Source organism: Bos indicus x Bos taurus, chromosome 6 (genome assembly GCF_003369695.1).
Source record: "Bos indicus x Bos taurus breed Angus x Brahman F1 hybrid chromosome 6, Bos_hybrid_MaternalHap_v2.0, whole genome shotgun sequence".
Classification (NCBI taxonomy): Eukaryota; Metazoa; Chordata; class Mammalia; order Artiodactyla; family Bovidae; genus Bos; species Bos indicus x Bos taurus.
Genome location: NC_040081.1, coordinates 92,676,108 through 92,689,986, shown reverse-complemented (window position 1 = coordinate 92,689,986; position 13,879 = coordinate 92,676,108). Strand labels below are relative to the sequence as shown.

Below are 13,879 nucleotides of genomic sequence, written 5' to 3'. Positions count from 1 at the left end.
ACTAACATGGACTTGTTGCATAGCACCAGGAACTCTACTCAATACTCTGTAATGATCTACATGGGGAAGAATTTAACAAAGAATTGAATATATGTATATGTATAACTGATTCATTTTGCTGTACACCTAAAACTAACACAGTATAAATCTATACTCCATAAAAATTAGTTTTTAAAAAAGTGGTGGTCATGGTGCTTTAGTCACTAAGTCATGTCTGACTCTTGAGATCCCATGGACTGTAGCCTGCCAAGCTCTTCTGTCCATGGGACTCTTCAGGCAAGAATACTGGGGTGAGTTGCCATTTCCTTCTCCATTTAAAAAAGTAAGTTGATTCAAATAAAAGTATTCAGTAAGTAATAGGACAGGCACTCACGGATACAGCAAAAACACGGAAGTGGCATGGGGATGACTTAAGCTGAGAACCACTGCTCTTTACTGGGTACCTACCTGCTAGGCCAAGGATTCCTATGATTACTAAAAGACAGAGTTTCCTCATCCTGTTTAAGCTGGGCTAACAGATGACTGAACTTATCTTTTTTTGATTCATTATAATAAGCTGACTATAAGCTTCATATCACACGAGCTATTTTAAAAGAGCAGACAAGAACAGGGGTATACTTGATTCTTATGATCATGCTCAGGAAGGAAGCCAAAAAAATCAGTGGACAATGAGGTATTTTCATGGCAGCAAGTCAACACAAAGGTTCAGAAGTGTCCCTTTTGCAGAGACCATGGGGACAGTTCTTTTGAACCAAGGGTGCTCCAGACAAAATATACACCATCCCCCTGAGACTGAGCAATGTGTTCTTGTAACCTTTCAATGTCCTAAAAGAACCTCCATAATAGGGTCTTAATAAATGTTTGAATACATAAATAACTACCTGCATCTTAAATTTATAAACATTGCAAAATAACATCATTGATATAACTTTACATCTAGGTACAAGGAAACTGTAGCTTTAGGAATGAGGCCTACCTTGGGCACGGTCCTCACATGAAACAGTATATTTTGGAAGGAGTGTCCATCATTGGCCTGCAAGACTGTGATGTCAGAAGTGCTATCCGAGCCATCGTGAACATACTGGACAAGGCCCCTAGAGAGCTCGTCCAGACGAAACTGATAGATAGGGGCCGCCGGGGACTGGAGCGTTTGGAGCAACTGGCCGTGAAGTGGAGGATCGAGCACCTCGACCACCACATCCTGTGGGTTGTCATCATCTCTGATGTCAAGCAGCTGGGTGGTGATGGTTCCCCTCTCTCCTCTGTTGATATGGAGGACCTCATTCCTCAGAACATAGGGGGCCTGTGGAGTTGAAGGGAAGGAAGAGAGGAGGCACTATTAGCAGGAAAAGAGAGGACAATCTGGTGGACCAGAAGTCAGTTGTGTGTAGCCTGATTGCTCTTTCTGTGATTTTTAAGGAAATCTAGATGCTCCTGCCAGAGAAGGCGATGGCACCCTCTCCAGTACTCTTGCCTGGGAAATCTCATGGATGGAGGAGCCTGGTAGGCTGCAGTCCATGGGGTCGTGAAGAGTCAGACACGACTGAGCGACTTCACTTTCACTTTTTACCTTCATGCATTGGAGAAGGAAATGGCAACTCACTCCAGTGTTCTTGCCTGGAGAATCCCAGGGACGGCGGAGCCTGGTAGGCTGCCGTCTATGGGATCGCACAGAGTCAAACACGACTGACACGACTTAGCAGCAGCAACAGCGATGCTCCTGCCAAATGCCGAACTCTTGCATAGTCGAAGCATTTGTTAGAGGTGCCATCAATCATAGTTAGCACTGCAAAGGAGGTTACTTCATACCTCTGGTTCTGGAGGTTTCTCAAGCCACTGTCTTGATTAACACAATATCCCCTGCATTGTAACTGAGATCAGTGTTAGGGAACTCAGTTGCTTCATTCAAGAGACTATAATTCGGAAAGATACATGTACCCCTATGTTTATAACAGCACTTTTCACAATAGCCCAAATATGGAAACAACCTAAATGACCATTAACAAATGAACGAATGGGTAAAGAAGATGTGAACATAAAAGTTAGAGAAAGACAAACATCAGACAATACTGCTTACACGTGGAATCTAAAATACTGCACAAATGAACCTATCTACGAAAGACTCACAGACAGAGATCTGATTTGTGGTTGCCAAGAGAAGGGGGAAGGGGAGGGATGGACTAGGAATTTGGAGTTAGCACATGCAAGTTATTACATTTAGAATGGATGAATAACAAGGTCGTACTGTATACCTCAGGGAACTATATCCAATCTCCCAGGAAAAACCATAATGGAAGAGAAAGTTTTAAAAAGAATGTGACCATGCATGTGTGCTTAATCTTGTCCAATTCTTTGCAACCCCATGGACTGTAGCCCACCAGCCTCCTCTTGTCCATGGGATTTTCCAGGCAAGAATACTGGAGTGGGTTGCCATTTCCTTCTCCAGGGGATCTTCCCAACCCAGGGATCGAACCTGTGTCTCCTGCATTGACAGGCAGGGTCTTTACCTGCTTAGCCACCTGGGAAGCTCAAAAAGAACATATATATGTGTAAAATTGAATCACTTTTGTGAGCAGAGATTTGCACCACATTGTAAATCAATTATGTTTCAGTAAAAAAAAAAGAGAGAAAAGGAGACTAGCAAGAGGTATGGACTTTTGGCATTTGTGCTGGGAATTGTGTGTTTCACTCCAGGCTGTGTTGCAGCATGCTGACTTGAAGACACTTTACTGTGAATTCCTGCTATTCTGGTCTTTCTCAGTAATTTTCTTCAAGCCGTCACATCCATATTTTGAAGGGACCCACCCCAACTCAGGTTATTAAGCCTGATAAGATCATGGTCTGTGTAAGGCAACCACCTGGCTAATCCACGTGGCAAATTTTAATGTGTTTTCCTTAAGATTATCAGGTTTCCCCCAACCAACTTCAGTAAGCAGATAAAATGTTCTTTCAAGAGATAAAACTTAATGAACCACAACAGAAAAAAAAAAAAAAACAACTCACCAAAAAAAAAAGGCAAGTAGCCAAAGAAAACATTATCTTAGTTTTTTATATCATTTAAAATGGAACCATCTAGGACTTTTTCAACATACTGCTTTCTTGACTCCAAATGGCTTTCTTTTAAAAATACCCTCCCTGGCCTCCTGCAAATTTCAATATCTATTAAAGTAATGTCTAACTAATGCATCTCTATAATAATCACATAATATGAAATGAGAAGATAGCTACTCCTCAGGATTCCTGAGTGAGATTTCAAAAGCTGCAATCTTATACATGGGAATGAGTGGCCCCTCAGAGTCTGAAAGAGGAGAGGTCAAAGGTAATGTCAAAAATCTATAAATGAAAAAGATCAAATTAACTCTCATAAGAAAATTTCAAGGAGGTTCAAAATCATCTTGAAATATTACAGAAATGTAAAGAAACAAAAAATAAGTTAAAATTAATTTCTAAAATTACAATTTTAAAGAGTTAAAATGATAAAAGTTTCTCATGTTATAAATAAAAAGATGCCTTTACTGTATACTCAATTGGTTTGGGGAAAGCAAACAAAGAACAGAGAACCATGACAACTCAGCATCTCAGATTATGAAGTCACTTACCAAAACCTACCCAAGTCTTTTATTCACCTAATAAGAGTAACTATATTAGCACAAACAAAAAGAACAGAACATCTAAGCTTAAATACTGAGAAACATCTAAGTCAGTAAATCCTGAGACTTGATAGCACTCTGACCCATACTTACAGAGATCACATTTTTGTTTAATTAAAACAAAATTCACACTCTTAGCCCAACCCGGAGGTCAAATTAATTTAATATCGATTTCTAATCATTCCACAACTTCAGTCATCACTGAAGTGAGAATGCCAGTAAGAATCGCTGAGATTGGCTATGAATACCATTTGGCAGCCACTTCTGGTTCAAGTCTATGGTCTTTTCACTTTTGAACCAAAAATATAAAAATAACAGTTTTAAAAACAATGATCTCATATCCTTCCTTGATCCTACTGAGATCTATTATTTAGGTAGTTCGAGTTCCCCCATGCTGATACCCCAGTCTCTCACTGTTCACAACATCAGAATATACTGATCTTCCTCCTCTCTTTGCACATTTCAGCTTTTCAATTCTCCAATCCCTGGGACTCAGAGCACAGAAGTACAACTTAACAGAGATGAGCAATGAGACCAGAAGTGCCATCACACTGAACTTCATCGTATCTACCAGGATTTCCTCTGGCTTATGTTAGCCTGACAACCACACTGGACCCTCATTTAAGTAGATACTTAATAAGGCTTAAGAAAGCTCCCAGGTCTTCTCTGGTAGCTCAGCTGGTAAAGAATTGGCCTCCAATGCAGGAGATCCTGGTTTGATTCCTGGGTGGGGAAGATCCCATAGAGAAAGGATAGGCTACCCACTCCAGTATTCTTGGGCTTCCCTGGTGGCTTAGACAGTAAAGAATCTACCTGCAATGCAGGAGACCTGGCTTTGATCCCTGTTGTTGAGAAGATTCCCTAGAAGAGGGCATGGCAATCCACTCCAGTATTCTTGCCTGAAGAATCCCATAGACAGAGGAGTCTGGAGGGTTACAGTCCATGTGGTCGCAAAGAATTGGACAAAACTGAGCGACTAAGCACGAGGTCCTCTAACTCCTGCAAACTGAGTTAAATGCAGTTCAGCTACATGATAGACAAAAGAGGCCAACATAATTCCTTATCCTGGAGAGAGAAATATTTAGACAAAACAGACTTATCCACCTAGGGATAGGAAAGTCTTAACAACTGGTACAGCTTCAAATCATTGTGAAGGGCTGGTATCAGATTCAGTATAGAAAAGTAAGGTACAGTTTAATAGTCAAGAACACAGATTGTGTAAACAGATCCACTGGGCACAGATCTTGGCTCTCTGTTAACTACATCACCATAGATAAGTTACTGGACCTCCCTGGGACTTAGTTTTCTGGCCTGTGAATTGGGGCTTATAATACCTTACAGAGCTAGCATGAGAATTACATGAACAACAGAAAAAGAGCATTATATGTATAGTAGTAATTATTGTAGTTGTTACGACCCACAAGTACTAAAAAAATTACTCCAGTGGCATTTCAAAAGGAAACTAAGGAGCAATCAATTCAGCTCAATCATTTTTGCTGAAACTACAGAAAATCTGAACTTGTACTTGAGAATGAGTTGTTGTTGTAGTTTAGTCACTAAGTTGTGTGTGACTCTTTTGCAACCCCAGGCTCCTCTGTCCATGTAATTTCCCAGGCAAGAATACTGTAGTGGGTTGCCATTTCCTTCTCCAGGGGATATTTCCAACCCAGGGATCGAACCTGCAGCTCCTGCATTGGCAGGCAGATTCTTTACCACTTTACCGATGGGAAGCCCATCAGTAGGCATGTGAAATTATTACCTGTATGGCGTTTTCTTACCTGTGTTGAAAATGCTTGTATGTTGATCAGCTGTGGCTCAGAGAAGAACTGCTGGTCACTAATTTTCAGAGAAAAGTAACCTTTCCTGAAAGAAGCCCCCAAGAAAAGAATGAGACAATATAATCATTACATCGGTCTTTAGAAAGACAAGGGTTAAAAATATTTTCAGGTTATGTGCATATATGAATTTGGATCAAACCACTACAATAATATACTACTCATGCCAGAACTAGAAAGGAGCTCATAAAGATTAACATAGTGAGATGTAGGTAAAGGTACTGTCTATTCTTCTATCTCATTATAATAATGTTTCTTTTTCTTTTTTGGGATTTTTATAAGTAAAATATATAAAAGGTGGAAAAATGAGTTGTTAGGCCAAGACCGGTTAGTGATATATTGAAGGTTAATGATCAAGCTGGAGAATGGAAAGGAATCTTTCACAGTCTTTGACTAGTTCTCAGTGACTCCCTCGTCCCTGTGAATTCTCTTTCCAACCACTGCCCAATTCACATGAGTGGACCCCGTTAACCATTGTGCAGTGTTTATATTACATGCCTCTACGCCCTCCCCTCCCTCTAGCCACATGCATATTCACTGTGGCCTGGACTAGGGAAGTATGATGGACTCCAGCTTCCCTGGAAATTTGGAACTGGCCTGAGAGCCTCATTTGGCTAAGGCAGAACCACAGTCTACCATGTTGATGAGAAAGTGGAGCAAGTTGGTCTCTAGGAGAGAGGTGAATGTAGCCTTCCAGCAAAGCAACTGAGATGAGAGGAGGAACTGAGTCGTGCTTCCCATTTCCCATTCTAACTCCTGGGCTTGCCCTAGAAGCCCAGTGGTCCCTGATGTGTCTGAGATCTGAGCCATACCTGCAATGTCATAACAGGTCCTAAAATTTTGCTTACTCTAGTTAAAGTTGACTCTCATTACTTGTAATCAAAGAGTCCTAATTCCTAGAATAAAATAAGACTCACTCTTTGCTGTGGTTTTTATTTCCTGTAAAAGAGTGTTGTCTCAGCAGCTTCAAAGACTACTAAGAGGAAAGGTAGGAGTTACCCATCTTCAAAGCCAAAAGCAAGTTCAGAACTCACTTTGTGCTGGTAAGATGTATGATTAACACATTATGGGAGTTTTGAATTCTGGCCTGCTATAGGAACTATTGTTTTAAAGGTTCTTTAAAAGGCATTCATGGAACTGACTAGTGAAACATGAAAGAATGTGGATAGATAGCAAAAGTATTATGGCAAAAGCCAGAACCAAAAGATTAAATACTGTATGAGTCCATTCACATGACATTTCAGAAAGGGCGATACAATAAGAATGAAAAACAGACCAGTATTTGCCAGGGACTGTGGGGAGGGGAGTGCTTGTTAAAATAAGATGGGGACAGGGTGACAAGACTGTTTCATATCTTGCTTGAGGTCTCAAGACTGCAAGACTATATTTGTTAACATGCATAGAACAGTATAGTTTAAAATGAGGGATTTTATTAGGTGCAAATTATACCTCAATAAATCGGATTTTTTTAAAAAAGGAATTCTTGTCTTCCCTCTCATTCCACCCTTCCTTTCATTTTTGGTTCCATTCAAATCCTATTCCTCTCCCCTCCTACTTCTAGACTTCAAGAGGATACAGGTGACGAAGCAGCTGAATGCAGAAGGAAAGGATGGCTACCCACAACCTCCTAGGGAAAAATGATTTTGGTGGCCCTTAGATTCTAATAACTGTGTTCAGCCTCTCTGCAATGCCAGCTAATCAGGGTCACTAGGACTATATTTCCAAGTCATCTCACACTCACAGAGGGATTCCAGCCCAAAGGAAGCCAATCCTAAAGAATCCTAGTGGGCACATTCATGAGGAAAACAACCATAAGCCCATGCGGCAGGTAGCCCCTTTAGCTTCTGTATCATCCAGAAACTTAGATAATTTCCTTTTTCTATGAGTTCCTACTAATCTTGTTTTAGTATTCCTCTCATTCTTTCTTTAAAAAAAATTTTTAGATAAGAAATCCAATGTTAAAATGAGTACTAAGAAGTAAAAAGCATACTGAAAGAAATCTCTGTAAAATAGTTGCCACTCTTTGTCCTGTTTAAGGGTGCAAAGCTGACCCTGGAAAGAAATTGATGATAAGGGATTAAAGAGATTAAACAGATGAGAGGCTTAACTTTGGTTGTCTATGGATCTTTATATACTTCACATGCTTTTCACAAGTGATTCTGAGACATATGACTACAGGTATGGAGCTGTGCATGTGTGTCTGTGTATGTGTGATGCAAACACTGAAGAACTATACTTGAAGGAAAATGAATGGAGAAGACAGAACTCAAAGGGATTTTATAGCATCAGACACCAGAGTCTTAAGCTCCGTCTCTGGAGCGAAGCAACTTAGCAGCAGCAGCAGCAGCTGGAGCAATACTTTCCTATAACAATGAAATTTTGCCCCCCGAGAATGGAAGCACACCTGTTATCCCAAGTACTACTGTTGCTGCTGCTGCTAAGTCGCTTCAGTCGTGTCCGACTCTGCGACCCCATAGACGGCAGCTCACCAGGCTCCCCTGTCCCTGGGATTCTCTAGGCAAGAACACTGGAGCGGGTTGCCATTTCCTTCTCCAATGCATGAAAGTGAAAAGTGAAAGTGTCCGACTCTTAGCGACCCCACGGACTGCAGCCTACCAGGCTCCTCCGTCCATGGGATTTTCCAGGCAAGAGTACTGGAGTGGGGTGCCATTGCCTTCTCCACAAGTACTACTAAGGAAGCAGAAATCATTGAGTTTGAAGGCATGGAGTGTGGAATCAGAGAGCCTTAGGTTGGAGCCTCAGCTCTGCACTCACAGGCTGTGAGGCCTGGACAAGATTACATATATGCTCAAGGCCTCAGTTTTCCTATCTGTAGCCTGGGAACATAAATATACATAATTCACATCAAGTGTGCAACACAATAGTGGGGTCATAGTGAACAAATACTAGTTGTCCTTACATCTGTAAGATTGGTCTTTTGAGGTTACCAACATCACTGGCTCTGAACTGCAACAGGGAATGTGTGATCCACTTTTCTCCCCACTTGTCAGATCTTAAACATTTTTTTAAATTCTCAAATTTAGTGGTGATAGTAGAAAATATTCACTGCTTCCTTTATCACTGTTTCATGAGGTTCAACTCCCTATCTACATACAGGGTCCACTTTGAAATAGGCTGCACTAATGAAGCAGAGCAGGGTAAAGGATAATCCAAGAGGCTAATCTTTGGGGTGCATTCCCTGATTTCTAGTTAGTAGATTTGCTCTGCTAATTATACGGCTCAATTTGCTCGGGAAGTGTTAACACTCAGCTGCATTCCTGAAGCATATGTCAGCTGGGTGGAGGAAGACAGCCAGAATTGTGTTAGGCATCAGAAGAAAACTGGATCAGACTTTAAAATTAACCACAATTAGTCCCAGAAAGTGGATAATAACAAGTTAACCGTGACTTTTCATTTCCTTCCAACTCTGAAATTCTAAGAACCATACAATGCCTTAAAAAGTATGTACCCCATCCTCTAGCCATGCCCTGGTCCCTGGCAGAGAACCCTAATGCTGAAGTAGCAGCTGCATCTGGGTATAGAAGCGATTTTGTTCCTCCCGGGCCAAAAAAACTGGGTAATTGTACTAGGAACTTTCCCGTCACATCGGAGAATTACCCACAATTATGTGATAAAATGAAAATGCTTCTAACAGAAGCACTCTCTCTGAGCAATTACAGCGAAATGATGACAGGCAGCTGAAAGTGCCACGTGCAGAGTATCGATCTCCCCCAGAAGAGGAGGGAGAGCTCTGAGGGGCGGAGGGTAGGGAGCGCAGAGAACTGATGGGAAGGAGGGAAACAACAGAACCCTGGCTCACCTGGGCTTTTCTCTGCTGTGCACAAAACGCACTTTTTTCTCCTTCACGTCTCTCCAACTGAAGTGGCCAGCCTTGTCGAGCTGAGCCTCTTTTCCGTTCCTTGAGAGCACGAGCTGACCATTGGTGGGGGCGCTCACCACATGGAACAGTAGGTCTTCAACCCTGCCACCCTGGTCTTGAACATTCAGGAGGAAAAAATCCAGTGGCTTCATTGAACCAATTGCAAGGGTGAGGGAACCATTCACGTGAAGACTAGGGGTGTGTATTTTGCCTGGAAAACATACAAATCCAAAGGTCAGGCTTGGTGCAGTCACTAATTAGGTTATTATTATTATTTTTTAAAGAAATATATATGTACTATTCATTCAGAACCACAAAGATGGGGCTTCCCTGGTGGCTCAGTGGTAAAGAATCCACCTGCAATGCAGGAGACACAGGAGGTGTGGGTTCATTGATTCGATCCCTAGGTTGGGAAGATCACCAGGAGAAAGGAATGGCTACCCACACCAGTATTCTTGCCTGGAGAATTCCATGGACAGAGGAGCCTGGCAGGCTACAGCCCATGGGGTTGCAAAGAGTCATTCATGACAGAAGGGTAATGTTGATTCAGGACTGATTCATACAAAGATGAAACTCTAGACTACTGTATTCCATAAGCCTCCTTCTAATCCAGTGGTTCTCATCCTAGATGTGCATGAGAATAACATAGGATGTCAGTGCTAAACTATAAAACTCCTAGAAGAATATACAGGAGAAAATCTTTGTGATCTTAAATTAGGCAATGCTTTCTTACATATAACATGAAAAGCACAAGTGACAGAAGAAAAAAATAGCTACAGCAGACGTCATTAATACTAAAAACATTTGTGCTTCAAAGGACATTCACAGGAAAGTGAAAAGAGAATCCACAGAATAGGAGAAAACATTTGCAAATCACATATCTGAAAAGGGATTTGTATCTCCTTTGTATCCAGGATATACATAAAGAATTCTTAGTGTGTTAGCCACTCAGTTGTGCCCAACTCTTTGCGACCCCATGGACTGCAGCCCACCAAGCTCCTCTGTCCATGAGATTTTCCAGGCAAGGATACTGGAGTGGGTTGCCATTTCCTTCTCCAGGGGATCTTCCCAACCCAGGGATCAAACCCGGGTCACCTGCACTGCAGGCAGATTCTTTACCGAGTGAGCTACTCAATAAATGACAAATAAACCAATTTTAAAATAGGCAGCGAATGGACATTTCTCCTAAGAAGATATACGGAAGGTCAATAAGCACATGAAAAGGTGCTCAATATTATCAGTCATCAGGGAAATTTGAATTAAAATCACAAGATATCATCATCTCACATCCATTTTAGGAAGCACAATAAAGTGTCCCTGAGGGTGTAGAGAAACTAGAAATCTCATATATTGCTGGTGGAATGGAAAATGGTAAGCCACTTGGGAAGGCAGTCTGGTGATTCCTCAAGCAATTAAACACAGAGCTACCACATGATCCAGCAATTCTGCTCCTAGGCATAGACCCAAGAGTACTGAAAGCATAGAAAGTGAAAGTGAAAGTCCCTCAGTCATGTCTGACTCTTTGGGACCCCATGGACTATACACACAGTCCATGGAATTCTTCAGGACAGAATACTGGTGGCTTTTCCCTTCTCCAGCAGATCTTTCCAACCCAGGGATTGAATCTAGGTCTCCTGCATTGCAGGCAGATTCTTTACCAGCTGAGCAACAAGGGAAGCCCAAGAGTAGTGGAGTGGGTAGCCTATCCCTACTACAACAGATCTTCCCAACCCAGGAAACGAACCAGGGCCTCCTGCATTGCAGGCAGATTCTTTACCAACTGAGCTATCAGTGAAGCCCATTGAAAGCATATGTCCATACACAAACTGTAACACCAATGTTCATAGCAGTGTTATTCACAAAAAACAAAAGTGGAAACAACTGAAACAATCAAGCATCAATTAAATGAATAAACAAAATGTGGTATATGCATACAGTGGAGTACTATTCAAGCATAAAAAGAAATGAGGTACTGATATATGTTCTAACACAGCTGAACCTTGAAAATACTATGCCAGGTGAAAGAAGCCAGATGTAAAAGGCCACATATTGTATGCTTCCATTTATGTAAACTATTTAGGGTAGGCAGTTCCACAGAGACAGAAACTGCTGTGCTTTCTGTGTTCAGCAGGAGCTAAGGCAACGGGTCAGTAGAGAGAGATTACTAGTGGTTACTGGATTTCTTTTTAGGATGATTAAAATGACCTAGAATTAGATTGTGATGATGGTTGTGTGGCATTGTGGATATACTAAAACCTCATTATATACTTTCAAGGGTAAGTTCTATGGTGTGTGAATTATATCTCAATAATAACGATAAAGAATCATAGAGGTTTTTAAAAACAGTATTGGTACTTAGGCTCCACCACCAGAGATTCTAACTAAGATGTTCTGGGGTGGGACCTTGGTCATTTTATAAGCTCCACAGGTAATCCTAATTGGTTGCCACATTGGAGAACACAATCCTCTCTTAACACATCTATCATATCTGACCATCAGACCCACCACGGCCAAGAGGAGAGGCAAGTTCCGGATACCATTTGCAAGAACAACACCAGTTAACCTACAGTGATGTAGGATAATTAGTGGCTTACATTCAGAATTCAAGTGAAATATATACACGTTGCTTTAAAAATGTACGATCTCTGTCCACAGGAAACATATGATGGATGAGTTAGGATTTCTGATCTTGATGTGGAATTCATCCCATCTCCTGAAAGTTGTTTTGCCTGAGCTTTAATTGGCAGTGCTTCCTTTTACATGTAGGACAGACAGGGCAGTTTAGGAATGCCAAGTTTCAGGGGAACTACTTCTAATGTAAGATTACTCTAATGAAAGTCGAATTCATTTGCACAAGTTGACTTGTATTACATCCCAAGTGGGGTAAGCTGCCTCTCAAGTACTTAGGGCTTCAGAAGGATCCAAATAAAATAAGCCAAAGATATTTTTTCCCATGGGAAGTCTTAATATCATAGGAGGTCAGAAACACAGTGATGAAAAATATGATTGACTGCAGGTGATAAAACATGATTCATGTTATTGATGAAGAACACTCAAAAGCCAAGAAATGCTCAGAACTCCCAATCTTCATTCACCTGTAAAAATTTTGGGGTCCAAAATTAAGCCTGAATTTAATTTTATTCTCTTTGTTGTTTAAGGTAAAATGTCCACTGATGTGTTGGACAAGACTAGTTCCATTTCTTTAACATGTTACCTAATTCTTAATGGCACACAAAGTGGCTTGAAATCCATCTACTTCCAATATGTGAACCTAACGGGGCAGGCTCCTAATTAGGCACCACTCCATGGCACCCCACTCCAGTACTCTTGCCTGGAGAATCCCAGGGACAGGGGAGCCTGGTGGGCTGCCGTCTATGGGGTCGCACAGAGTCGGACACGACTGAAGTGACTTAGCAGCAGCAGCAGCACTAATTATTTATCATTTATCTCCAGTGTGCACAAAGAATACATCATTGCACCTGGCCATAATTAGTTCTACATGTTGATAAAAATATAATAAATTATATCTATTGATATAAACATGTATATAAAATGTTCTATAACATGACTGTAGTTCAGGGACATAAATAAGTTTTATGTCAAATTTCTGATCTGATAGTTGTGACTTTTAAAGTGCAAATTACTTCTTTTTCCCTTCCAAAGATCTTAGAAGTTGAATTCTCCCAATTTTTCATTGTCTCTAAATAAGTCCCTTACAGCAGCACCTAGGTTTTTCCCAGAACGGGAAGCCTGCATTTTACATCACATGGGCCAACCATATCTGCAAACTCAGCCTCTGCATGGAGAAATTACAGGTGATTTCACCAGACCACTGGGGGAGAAGCACTTACCAGCACATGTCTCATTAGAAGAGTGGGCGGAGAAGCCAGGAACACAGTTGGAAAGACAAAGACCGCTCTTGAGAAAGAAGCCCTGGTCACAGAGGTGACACCGGTCTCTGCGGCTGCACTGCAAGCACCCCTTAGGGCAGGCTATCAAAGACAGGACACATCAAATCAGGCAGGATGAAGGCACAGGCAATCAGCGAGGGCCACCAGTGACAAAGAAATGAAGAGTGAAAGCACGGCCACATCTGACCCCCAGCTGTAGTAGAAGACAGTTCTGACCATTGCCTATAGAATTTCGTAGACAGCTGGTCTACCCCAGAAAGGCAGTGAACAGGGAGGAGCACCTTTGCTTTACACATTATGACCTGAACATGTTGGACATAAATGGATTGTTTAAAAAGTTAACCATACTGACTTGTAAGGGAGGCAGTTTCTAGGGATTAAGAGCATAAATCCTGTTGGGGTATCATTCCTCTTTTCTACTACTTAACAGCTGTTGAATTCAGGCAAGTTGTTTTAACAGCCTGTGCTGTAATAATTTTCTCATCTTAAAAATGGAGATAGTATTGATAATAGCACTTAATGCACGGATTGTTGGTTGGATTACAGGTGCTCTACATAATCAGAAGTGACCAGAAGAGTACTGGGTACACGAAAGAACTCAAA

General features: G+C 41.4%; 1 protein-coding gene across 4 annotated transcripts in view; it reads right to left on the bottom strand.

Moving 5' to 3' along the window:
• The window catches only part of FRAS1 (Fraser extracellular matrix complex subunit 1), a 535,024-nt gene that overhangs the window by 161,401 nt on the left and 359,744 nt on the right, over nt 1–13,879 (bottom strand). For all 4 annotated transcript variants that reach the window (XM_027544846.1, XM_027544845.1, XM_027544843.1 and 1 more), the window contains 4 exons: nt 13,217–13,357; nt 9,306–9,576; nt 5,429–5,513; nt 977–1,303 (listed from right to left, as the gene is read on the bottom strand). In XM_027544846.1, coding sequence (XP_027400647.1) covers nt 977–1,303; nt 5,429–5,513; nt 9,306–9,576; nt 13,217–13,357 — 824 coding nt within the window. The remainder of the gene's footprint in view (nt 1–976; nt 1,304–5,428; nt 5,514–9,305; nt 9,577–13,216; nt 13,358–13,879) is intronic.